This window comes from Neolamprologus brichardi, chromosome 20 (genome assembly GCF_056152115.1).
Source record: "Neolamprologus brichardi isolate AB-2024 chromosome 20, ASM5615211v1, whole genome shotgun sequence".
Lineage (NCBI taxonomy): Eukaryota > Metazoa > Chordata > Actinopteri > Cichliformes > Cichlidae > Neolamprologus > Neolamprologus brichardi.
In genome coordinates this window covers 23190535-23203565 of record NC_142123.1, presented here as the reverse complement: position 1 = coordinate 23203565, position 13031 = coordinate 23190535, and the positions used below count along the sequence as shown (strand labels likewise).

At 38.4% G+C, this 13031-nt stretch overlaps 1 protein-coding gene across 2 annotated transcripts in view; it reads right to left on the bottom strand.

Annotated features, from left to right (window-relative positions):
* Positions 1 to 5513, bottom strand: part of nup210 (nucleoporin 210) — a 28019-nt gene extending 22506 nt beyond the window's left edge. Inside the window, exons 1-6 of one of the 2 annotated variants that reach the window (XM_006796453.3) lie at positions 4785 to 5513; positions 4145 to 4284; positions 2437 to 2568; positions 1419 to 1515; positions 813 to 963; positions 122 to 254 (exon numbers count right to left, since the gene is read on the bottom strand). In XM_006796453.3, coding sequence (XP_006796516.2) covers positions 122 to 254; positions 813 to 963; positions 1419 to 1515; positions 2437 to 2568; positions 4145 to 4284; positions 4785 to 4942 — 811 coding nt within the window. In that variant the 5' untranslated portion in view covers positions 4943 to 5513. The remainder of the gene's footprint in view (positions 1 to 121; positions 255 to 812; positions 964 to 1418; positions 1516 to 2436; positions 2569 to 4144; positions 4285 to 4784) is intronic. The other variant, XM_006796454.3, reaches the window with a different exon arrangement.
* Positions 5514 to 13031: the final 7518 nt, after the last annotated feature.

Genomic DNA, 13031 nt, shown 5'->3' with positions numbered 1-13031 from the left:
CTACACTCATGCAAACTCGTGTAGTACTACTGAATGTCTTTGCATACAGCTTCAGGAAATGTACATCAAGTTAAGTAAACATTGAATGAAGAAATTCACTCCTCATTAAACAGAGTCAGACCTGTTATCGTTCCCTGTCTTATCTTCAAGACTCTGTATCTGATCGAAGTTCCGGCCAGCAAGTAGATATCGTGTGCGGGGCTCAGCAGGATGTTCTCTAAGATCAGCAGCCTTACCTCTGCAGCACCCACATCCTGTGGCATGGATACCATGGTTACACAACACAACACAGCTTCAGCTTCCCGCCTTTTCAAACCAGATCAAACAGACTGCAGTTTTACAAATGCTGATATGAATTCAAACTACAAGTGCCCAACAGCCATTTTTGCAGATTTTCTATACTGCCAAAAATAACTTTCCTTTGTTACATATGGACTTAATTGGACATTTATTCAGAATAAAAGTGCGTCAGATGAAAACAAAATGCCATCTTAACAAAAAAACCAACCAAACAAAAAAAAAAAAAAAAAAAATGTTGACAAGACAGAAACACAATTTAACTGTCACAGCAGCCTTGACATCCTAAAGTACTGCTGTTATGTAATATTTTGCTATTTTTAGATGCCTTTGTCTCCAAACTAAGTTATTACTCAAAATGGGCCAAATTTTACCAGAACTCAGACTTCTTTTTACCGTCCAAAAATAAATACATAAATAAATAAACAAACAATATTATTATAACAATAAAAGGGAAATATTTCAACTCTCTACTGGTGACAACAGCAAATAAAATGTCCTTTGCACCATCTTACCTTATAAAGAGGTTCTTGTATTTTTGCCTTCAGCTTTGCATGTCCCGTTTTCAGTCCTGATACTAAAATAATATCACCCTGTTTCCCAACACGTTCCATTTCAGATATGTATCCAGGAGGGGTGTATGTGGACTCTGAGAATTTAAGTACCCTTGAACACAGAAAAGAAATCAGAAATACATTACTCAAGTCAGTGCAGTTACATTTTTGGCGCAGCGCAGAATGGACCACTAACACCAAAACAAGAGATTAATACCATAAGAATTGTTAATCTTTACTATCAAACAACTATCAAACAGCAGAACATAAGTACTTCTTCCATACCCCTCTATCCATCGCTGCTATAGTTTACATATGAGGCTACACTGTAAGCTGTAATCCTTCTTTATTATATTTAACCTCGAGATAAATGGGTTTTTATGGGACAAAAAATATAAAATTAAAATACCGCACAGGGAAATCCAACAGGATTGTTCAATAAGCTGTGTATGATTACACTAGCAGTCACTTTGCTAGATAACTTTTTTTATTTTTAGTTTACCATCAGAGTTTAAATAAATCATGTAGTTCAAGACAGCCTTAAAGTAATAACACACGCAAACATACCGTAATGAATTGTAAGAGTCAGAGAATCCATTCACATCTACATCTTTCACTAAGGTCCAGTCAAACACTAGACCTGCAAGGGTGCTGAAGGTGTTTCCTGAAATAAAGCAAAATATTTATTTAAGTCACCAAATAAAACATGGCTATGTGAGACTTGGTAAGAATTATCTGCAATGAAATTCCAACTTGTGGTTTAAGGCCAAAGTCCTTAGTGGCTGCATCTAATTTTTTTCCTTCTTCTTTTAGCTGTTGCCTTTAGGGGTTACCACAGTTGATCATCTGCCTACATCTCACCCTGTCCCTAGCACCTCTCCTTTGACACCAACCCTTTGCATTCCCTCCTCCTCTGCATCCATGAATCTTCTTTGTGGTCCATGTCTTTTCCTTTTGCCTGGCATCGCCATGTATAACATCCTTTTTTCAATATATCCTCTATCTATTTAAATAAAACTTAAAACTGAACCTGATCCCTCCCTTGAACACTGTCCAAGCCGTCTTAGCCTTAGCCTCGCTATCATTGTCTCCAAACTACTGCTAATCAATTGTCTGTCTTTAATAAACAGTTGAAATAGGTGAAAGAAAACCAAAAATGAACCTCATTACAAGATGCATACAGACCCTTAGATTCCTTAGATGGCGTATACTTCAAAAATAAATAAATGTAAAAAACAAAACCAAAAATGGCATAACACCCATAACACCAGACCCTCGAGCCACCATCAGAAAGAATCAGGCTGTAGCTACAGCTCATTAAACTAAGTGTGCCAGGCCTAAATGGAACCAGTCGAACAGAACAAAAAGCCACCTCACAGCAGCAGCCTGAGGGGGAAAGAAAACACTACCTTGAGCCAGCTCACTCATTACTCTGAACACTCAGAGCACAACATAAACATTGTGGACTCCTTACAGCTTAAGAACTGAGTGATAATACAATATGAGGAACTATTTACCTTATCAATAACACCAATAGGCTAAAATTAGAATAGCACTCTCCAATAAGAAGCCATTTTAATGTCACCTTCAGAGTCCAGTGCATGAATCCTGAGTGCCAGTGGTGAATCCTCAAGATGTAGCTCTCTGGTGGTGGACACTATCTGGATTTCACTGATGATGTCGACAATAGCATCGCAACGCAGCACCTGTCCTGTAACTGCAAACAGAAGACAAGACTATTAAGTACGTAGGGACGTTTTCTCCAAATTGAATCAAATGCATTTCAAGATTTGATTTGACATGCAAAGCCTGAAATCTACTTCCTCACTAAAACATTTTATCGCGACTGTATGGAAATGAGAGTGGAGAGCAGCAGCTCTAAAGCTTCCTTTATTCCTTGTAGTATGCAGAGTTATCAGTCAAGTCAAATGTTGTGGCTTTTTTGGTTAGTGGGCATGAAAGAATGAGCGAAAAGGCTATATTAAATTAGGCTTTTGGAAACCTAAAACTGCTCAGTTATTGTGAAAAAATAGATTTATTTATTTTGTTTGAAACATTTCAGATGTATGTGGCAGGGTAACCATGTCAGAGCAATGACACGGGGTCTCAGGCAACAGATGGCAGCTTATTTCACAACTGCAAAGAAGGAAGGATGGAAAAAATGTGTTGTGCAACAATGATTTGTATGAAGCTAACCATTAGATATTATTTGGATAGATTATAAAGTAATGATCAAACCCTAAAGAGACAATAAGAGATCCAGGGGGGGCATTGATAAGAATGAAGTTGTAAAAATTAAACCGCAAAAATGTGCGGTTGTAAGCCCATAAAAAGTGAGATAAAGAACCCTCTGTCAATACAAAAAAAAAACCCCTCAACAACATGCCATCACATTGTAAATATCAAGAATTTCTAGGCTGTTTGAGTTCTGTTATCTAATTTGAATTAAACTACAGGGAACTGTGACGCCCATTTTTAAACATGGGGAAACATAACTTTGCAGTCATCACTCAGTCCTATTATTCTGACATAGCTGATTTCCCCAATCTAGTGCTCAGTTTGAAGTTCAAACAGAGCATCAGAATGAGGAGGAAAGGTGATTTAAGTGACTTTTAATGTGGCATGGTTGTTTTTGCCAGATGGACTTGTCTGAGTATTTCTGAAACTGCTGATCTACCAGGATTTTTCAGAGAAATTCACAGTGGTGTCTGTAGAGTGCACAAATACTTCTTTGCAGACAGGCTTAGAAAGGAGATGTGTCTGCTTGGATCAGGAATAGAGTAAGAGAATCAGACGAATGTCTTCATCATACTGCAAATTAAAAACAGAGCCGCTGAGGTTAATTACGTTGCCATTTCTCTCACTTAGTTCTCCATTTTCCAAAACAGTCTTTTGAGACACATGCTTGTTCTTGCACTGGTCTAATAAAGTGACTACATACACCTCAGACTTCTGGTGTTTTCAAAAATATTTAAATATTACAAGCAAAATTGCAGTCATTGCACCTGTCATGACTATATCTCTTAAGTGTTGTACTTCATTTCCACCTTAAGCTGTCATTTCTACTTTATAGCATCTTTTTTTAAGCTGGATTGCACACTGTAATTATACAGCATGCAAATTTTTTCCCCTGATGGAAGCTGCATGAACATTTCTCTACATCTTTATGCAATAGTGTGGAGAATTATTAAACCATAACACAATACATTCTTTAATCTGACGGCCTGGTTGACAATCTGACAATCTGCATCAATTTCCAATGGCAGTTGATTTAAGGCTACTGCTGTTCTTACCAACATCTTCAGCTAGGATAATACTGGTCAGTCTGGACGGCTGTGTGGAAAGAGCCTGGAGAACAGCTTTCCGGGAGCAACCCCTGATGTGGTCCTCATCCACAGCCTGGATGCTTGCGACCTCTGGTCTGGTGGAGGACCTGAAGAACAAGGACAGCGATAAGTCGTATAAACTCCCTGGTTATTTTATAACGTACTGTTGTTATAAAATTCTGCTTTGCTCTATTGTAAATTATACTTTTACAAAGCTTCAACATTTTATTTATTTATTTTTGTTCATGTACTTGGGTGATATAACAGAAACAATTGCAATTGCAGTGTAGCTTAGTAAACCACCAAGACGACCCACTATGAACTCCTTAGTCAACAACACTGTCACCCTCTGACATCAAGAGAAACTAAGATTATATACATATATCAGTTAACTTATATTAGCTTTAATTTGGATTAAAAGATTAACTCAAAAACTAACAAATGACACTGGAAAGCCATGTTAAACCTAAAAAGTTTAGCCTCTTTGTGTTCCTCACTATGGCCTCAACTGTACACACAGTGCATACAGTAGAGATTGCCATGTGGCCTCATATGCACCACACACCTCGACACCCCCTTCGGCTGTGTTTCCAGTTTTTCTACTCACCATCTGTAGCAGCCTTCAGTTGTTTCCAGTGTGAAGTTAATTCTTGTACTTCTGGCAAGCGGAAGCAACACTTTGGGAATATTGAGCTTGGAGGAACACTTAACCTGATAAACGGTTAATAATAATAGCAACACCAACAGTAATGTCAGCGCTTTCATTTCCGATTCACAAGTGATTTACCAACGGTCGAATGAATGAACGCTAAGTTTCCGTCCTAGCTAAACTTCCTCCGTCTCATTAAGTTAGCTATTTACGCAGTAGTTTTGGACTTATGGCTCTGAGACAGGCGGTTAGGTGAGCTAGCATTGCCAACACTGAAGCTATTTCTCAATCAAACACACGCTGCCTTCCTCACAGTTTCAGTTCGTATCAGTTGTTAACGGAGAGCTGCCGCATGACGATAAGAACTACAAAGTCCTCCTCGGTGCTCTATTCGACTCCTCAGCCTTGGTTATATTCCAAGGTTCTTCGAGACACAAAGCAACTATTTATATGAAATTTACTCTTTCACAGTCAGCAGACGATAGCTTAAAATACGCATGTTTCATACAATACCCGCCATTAGCAATAATTGGACTTCCAGTGAGCATGCCGGGAGTGAGGAAACGTCATAACAAAGGGGGGAGGGGGAGAGTGGGTGAATTCGTTCTTAAAGGTATACTGTCAACTAATTCAATATAATTCAAATGACAAGTTTAATATACTAGGATATATTGGGGACACCTGTTCATCTACATGTTGATGCAAATATCTAATCAGCCAATCACATGGCAGCAGGTCGGTGAACTTACACAACCCGATGAAGCATCAGGACAGGGAAGAAACGTTGTTTACGTGACTTTGAAAGTGGTTGTTGGTGCCAGATGGACTGATCTAAGTATTTTCCCTCACAACCAATGTCTGAGGTTTACACAGAATAGTCAAAAAAATATATATAGAAAATATCTGGGGAGCATCAATGGCCAGACTGCTTCAAGCTGATAAGGCAGCAACAGTAACTCAAATAATCACTTGGTTTGCAGAAGAACATCTCATTATACATTTGCCTAACAAGTGAAAACTCCTGAGAGGAGATCCTGAAGGGGTTGGGGAAGGAGGAGAAAGGCGTCCAGCATAAAAATCTGCCAAGTCAAACATGGAGAGCTACTGACTGTGGTGACCCCTTGTAATTAAGGCAGCAGCCAAAAGTAGCTTTATGCATAGGGACATCTCATCCTTAAAGCAGGTGAGCTACGACAAAAGCCATACTGGTTCCATTCCTGTCAGCTATGATCAGAAAACCTGATGCTACAATTTGCACAGAATCACCAAAGCTGAACGACAGAGATTGTCTGGATGCTATGGTCAGCATTTGGCATATACAGCATAAAAGCATGGATTCATCCTGCTGTGTATCAGCCAGAGTTATTTGTAATCTCTGGCTCTCTTCCACAGTTTGATTTTGACCCATCTCTCTGCCATTGCACCCAACTTGGTTGTAGCAGATGACTGCCCCTCCCTGAGCCTGATTTTTTCTGAGGTTTCTTCCTGTTAAAAGGGAATTTTTCCTTCCCACTGTCGCCAAGTGCTGAAAGGGGTCCGTCGCGCCGTATAAATAAAATGTAATTGAAATGAATATCAGGGATTCAGGATGGTGGTGGTGTAATGGTGTGAGAAATATTTTCTTGGCACACTTTTGGCCCCTTAGCAGAATATATAAAATGCCTTGACATGACTTTTGTTGATATATATATATATATATATATATATATATATATATTCTTTTTCTTTTTTTTTTTTTTTTCTTCTGAAAACTGAGGAAAAATGAATCTTCCCATTTAACATTTTTGTTATTTCCTTCCTCTTTGGAGTTAAAAGAGGACACGAGACTTCTGTGGAACCAGCTTCCAGTTTGGATTTGGGAGACAGACACTACCTCTACTTTTAAGATTAGGTTTGAAACTTTCCTTTTTGCTAAAGCATATAGTTAGGGCTGGACCAGGTGAACCTGAATCCTCCCTTAGTTATGCTGCAATAGACGTAGGCTGCCGGGGGATTCCCATGATGCATTGAGTTTTTCCTTTCCAGTCACCTTTCTCACTCACTATGTATTAATAGACTTCTCTGCATTGAATCATATCTGTTATTAACCTCTGTCTCTCTTCCACAGCATGTCTTTTATCCTGTCTTCCTTCTCTCACCCCAACCGGTCGCAGCAGATGGCCGCCCCTCCCTGAGCCTGGTTCTGCCGGAGGTTTCTTCCTGTTAAAAGGGAGTTTTTCCTTCCCACTGTCGCCAAAGTGCTTGCTCATAGGGGGTCATATGATTGTTGGGTTTTTCTCTGTATCTATGAAGCACCTTGAGGTGACTTTTGTTGTGATTTGGCGCTATATAAATAAAATAAAATTGAATTGAATTGAATTGAGATATCAATGGAAATCCCAGGATGTCGTCTATTTAGTAAATCAGGACTTATAAGTCAAATGATATAGACCACAAACAAATCTCCATTAGAGAACTGAACAGAATAGAACTAGACCTGAACTGAAATCATTTCAAGTAAATTCAGCTGAGCATAGTTTGAGCAACACATTAGAGTGCTGTTGTTGGCAGTACCTATCCCTTTATAACCACAGTATACCTTATATCTTATGATGACTGATTCCAGGACAACAGTGCACAATATCACAAGAGATCAGAAAGATCAAATCTTGAACATAATAGTTTCTTGAGCATAGCAGTAACTTAACTGCACTTAAAGGCCCTTCCCAGTCATTAACTAAAGTAAATAAACAGGAAATGTCTTTAGTTTTAGTCTTTCTAAATTTCGCCAAATTTAGCAATACACCAAGCAAAAGGAGACAGTGACGCATAATCTTCAATGAGACTGGGATTGTCTATATAGCTTATGTAGCCGTGTAGATTATATACAGAAATCTTTAAAATGCCATGTTTGTGTTGTCACATTCTTTCTGAATGTCTTACATTTCACTTCTGAAACAAGCTGAAATTAAACTTAACTGAACACAAAAAATTAAAATGAAGAAAGAAATACTAATATAAAAAACTGATAGAAGTATAACTAAACTGAATGAACTTGAACCGAATTGAAGAGACAGTTTGTTATATTTAACTAAAACTAAACTAAAAACAAACAAACTGAAAACAGATGTGAAAACAGAAACTAAACCAAAACTAAACTAGAAAAATTTGCATTTCCTGCAAAAATGCAACATGAAAGCTGTGAGCTGAATCTTTCAGCTGAAAACAGCTGAACAAGCTGAAGTTACCTCAAAACTACTAAAAATACTCTATTCATTTTGGGCATGTTATCTGAGAGCACGAACTCCGAAAAACCCTTGGAGTTTAAGAGGACTGTAATTGAAATGAACTGTTAATTTTTGTTTATTTTTGTAACTTCTAGTTATTCAAATAACTATAAGTTACAAAAATAAATATACCAACCCAACTGTGATCCTGAAAAACATCCATCCAGCTGATAAATCGATTGATGGTTGGATTTCAGCTCTGTCAAAACATCTGACTGACTATAAATTGCATATGATTTAGAGGCTAGCTGCCATAAGTAACTGTTATAAAGAAAATTTGTACTTTATGACAGATTTTTAAACCCATAGTCTATGATTCACACATCATGGCAGAAATCATTCACATCTGCTTATTACATTTATTTTATTGAGGTATTTAAAGAAAATCTACCAATATTTGCTTGTTTGGGCCTCGAGAATTAATCATGAACATGCAATGCTCAACTTTTTACCCCTAGGTGTCACTGACAGCTACCTGTTTGTCATCAGGCATAGATAACAGTAACATAAAAAGTTCGTTTTAAATTCCCTTGAAAGACTGCAGCATTTATCAAATGAACAATGATTTGAGGCCATATGAATAAAAATGAGCTGAATGGTGATGTGTTTGAAAGATTAATGCGTGAAAAAATCAAGGGCAATGCTCTAAAAATCTCAAATCTTATTTCCCCTTGTGTGTGAGATCATTTCTGGCATTAAAAATTGGTCCTGAGATAAAACATGAATTGTTAACAGACTGTTAATTATACACTGCAGATTCAACTGGCAGCAGCATTATTTCTGATCCGTCCTCCCGTCTCCTTTGAAGTTAATACAGCAATGCTCCTCCTGAATTGTTCATCTTCTAGACACATAGACACAATTTGATTAGCAGATGCACTGTGGTTTTGATATGTTTTACATAATGCTGCTTTGTGCCAAAGGTGACATATTGTTTTCGTCAGACAGCATTAACAAAAAAAAGGTCCATCACTGTCTGGCGCTGTGTTACAGCAGATTTTAATATCACCAATGAAGTTGCATTCAAAATATATGATAGATGCAGCGTACGTTCACTCTACAGAAGGAGCGTGAACTAAAGTGATGGCTGTTTCAACTCGTTTTGACTTTTTCAAGCTGTTTTGGGGTTGAAATAAAGTCACACATCTTTCTTTAGTGCAGTAATACCAGCTGAGAATGAAACCCGAGAAGAAAATAAAGCTTTCATTTACTTTGACAAGGCTGCACTGTGAAAGCTCCAGTACCACATTTAGTTTCATCTTTGTACCCTGTCCATGGGCAGCTCACATATAATTGATGTTAGGAGTGAATGATGTAATGTCTGTGAACATGGAAAATAATACCTGAATGTCACGCTCTGTGAGTGCAGGAGGAGGCTCAAGACTACAAAACACAAAGCGGAGGACTGAGCTCATTCCAAGGCAAATGTGTTTGTACTCAATCTGAGTTGTTTTTTGGTAATGGATAGATTTTTATAGGATTTCTTCTCAAATAAATCCTCAAATAGATGGGAATATTTATGCAGAAGATTTAACTAACCGTTGTTTTTTAAGGGTTACCATTTCACTTTCCAATGTGTTGTAATGGGAAACCACTTAAAAATTAGGTAATGGTCATTCAAAGTTTTTCACCTACACTGTGAGTCCAAAATTATATTGCAGCACTCATACGTTGTGCATTAAACATCTTCCTGCATCACAAATGCCTGCAGAACTTGGCAATCTTATGTATTGTCTCCTCATCTGGTATGCATCAGCAGTCACATCCTTCCTGATTTTAAATCAGGAACCTTTCTTGGCCACCATGCTTGGCTTGGTCTAAACAAGTGGGTGCAGAAGGCCATAGCGATTACTTAAGCTCTTACTTATTGGCAATCTTCTCAAATGGTGGTTCTCCTTTCACCAGAAATGTAATAGGCTTTGGAGGGGTCACTTCTTCAAATAGCTTTGGAAGCACAAACCTTTAAGGTCCCCTAGGTGTGAGGTGCAGTAAAAGCTGCTGTAGGTAGGCATAATAAACGGTGTTACTATCCGGTGAAATAAGCCTTTGCCTCAGGGAACTTTCTTGGGTGTTCCAAGAAATGTAAAAAGGGACAGGGAGATGGGAGTGGTACAAATGATTACCATGGTACAACTCTGTGATAAGAGTATAGATGTCCACAGGGTTTGTTTATTGGGGTGTTTTTTACTCTGTTCAACGCTACATTAGGTGATGTTTTTATGAATTATAACAGAAGAAAAAATCTTTAAACATTGACATTTCCCTTGAGAAGTAAAACACCTTTTTACTTACAGATTAACACGGTCTACATAAAGTAAAACAGGCAGAACAGGGAGGGCTAAAGAGCTGTGCTGCAAGTATTAAATCCATTTACTCAATCTACAGCATGCTTTAAATTCCCTTGCCATTTCCTTAGCATGGCCAGCAGTCTGAGCTCAGTGGGCTTGGGTTTGCATCTCTGCACATTAATGATCGTGGGCATTGTAATTTTGCAGAAGTGATTTTATTTAAGTGACATTTAATATTTAATGACCCACTACAGACTGTTAGATATTTAATTAACAAACCAGAATCCAACATTTTGCTGTAGTTTAACTAAAGCCAGTTGCTCTATGGGGCTGCACCCTCTATCAGCAGACATGGCTCTTTACAGCAGCCTGGAAAGTCTTTAGCAGACACATGTGGGGAGCTACTTTCACCGCATTAGACTTGGGTCCTAATTTCCAATGGTGTAGCCCCCTGCAGAGCTTTAGTGCCCTGTTGTTGCTGGTTACTTTAAAGACTTCCTCTCTTCACTTTATCCAGTGGACCTGCAGCAGAGCAATGACAAGAAACATACTGGAATGCACAAGAGGGACATTTTCATTAAGAGGTTTTACAACATTTACAGTTCATTAGCCAGATGTTAGGGTGTGTTTCTGGTGACCGGTATTGTTAGAAGATTCATCTGGAATATTCTGTTTGCATATACTTATTGATAGGATTCGGGCAGACGAACTGTATTGCTCAGTGTTTTAATCACATTATGTGTTACGATGATTATAGTGACATTTTGTTTAATTACTATTAAATGATATGCAATCCATCAGCTGACACCATTTCACATTGCTTGTTACTTAGCAAGGGTCACAACAAATACTATCCAACACTCCTATTTAAACAAAAGCAGAGGATAATGTATCACCAAATGGAAAGATAACATTAACTCCAACTGCATTAATGCGTAGCACTGTCACCATCAAATGAACTGAGGATAGAAAGACGTCACTGCTCTCGATAAAAAAATAAATAAACACTTTGTATGAAACTGTAATTCAATATTTCTTGCATAATAAAGCAAAATTGTCCATTTGGTAGGATAATACAAAGCAGAGGTGCAGTTATTGGGCTTGGGCAATTATCAGTGGCCATAAGTCACCATTCAAACATGCATGAATAAGAAATTACAACAGTGTGGGGTGCAATTAGCTCTCCTAAATCAGTGCGTGTCAGATGACATTATCTCACCGGCTGAGAGCTATTACTGCACTGAGAGTTTCAAGACCCAGAAGAGTCAGTGGGGTCAACTACTGTGGGGGAAAAGATCGTTTGGTCCCTGCTTGTAACATGAAAACATCTCTGTGGAGTCTGAGACGCTCCAATGTTCTGAGATCTGCAAAGCCTGAGGCATTTAGGATTTCATTTCTGTTAAAACATTGTTAATTACAGGCCTCTTTTTAATTGTATAGTATGTTGAATCTGGTACAATGTGTTGGTTTTAGTACAATTTAGAACTGAAACCAGCATATGTGGTTGTTGAAATTGTTGTGGTAATTACCAAAAGTGTAAGTACAGTGCATTTTAGCATACATATTACTGCAGGTGCAAACAGGAAATCTGTTTCATATCAGCTTTGTCATTTGTCTGTGGAAGAAAGGCTCCTGCTAAACTTTAATACTTTTGATGGGAACTTTACTTGCCTGCCACTCAGTCTAAAGGTCAGGAGCTGATGGCCATTGTGTAGCTATGTTTTAACAGCTACACAATGGCAACACATAGCAGGGCAATGCTCTGCAAAGGCGTGACAACAGTCTCTCTGCAGAATAGCTCCCCAACCACTTAGCTCATTTGTTCTGATTTTTAATTATCTTATGTGTGGGTCAGTTCAAGGATGAACTTGAGTCCAGTGGACGTCATACATGTTTCTCCTGCTGGGGTATAACACAAGTTGCCTACCAGGCGTTCTGGATGAGATCATATCACTGACCCATGAAAAAAAATTGTAGCTGACTCATGCACTAATCTAAGTTGTGCAACCATGTTTAAATGGGCTGTCAAGGACTTGGATGCGCTGTTGCCTTGGATTCTGTGATCCATGCACTGTAAAGAAGTCACAAAGACGTAAAGCAGAGTAGTTATTCTGAACTGTGTACTAGATGAGACATAAAGATTTCATTTGAGCAGGACATACATATAAGAACCTGGGAGGTCACACAAGAGTGTGACTTGTGCAAATGTGCCTGCATTTGATTATAATAAGCAGAGAATACTAATAATAGGGCAACTGCCTCATCCATGTCATTGATTAGTCAAGGGAGGGCCCTGAAACAAAGTGGCCACTTGCCCATCCGCTTGGCTGATCAGTCTATTCACCAAACCAGGCAGCTTTTGTTTGTTTTTATTCCTAAAGTGACTCTGTGATTCCTTAAGTTTAAACTGGAAAAAACAACAACAGCGAAAACGTAGAAAAGATAGAATACACAGAGGAGTCCTTTTTTTATCCCGTCTGAAAAATTTAAGCTGTAATACACTTACAGCTTTCTCTAAAACCCCATTGAAAAAGATCACAGACAACATGTGATGTCTATAATGCTGGTATGAGCTTTACTTGTGAGTAAACGTGTTAATCTGGCTGCTAAGGTACAGGATTTCAAGGTGAATTGTGCAATACGTACAAAAC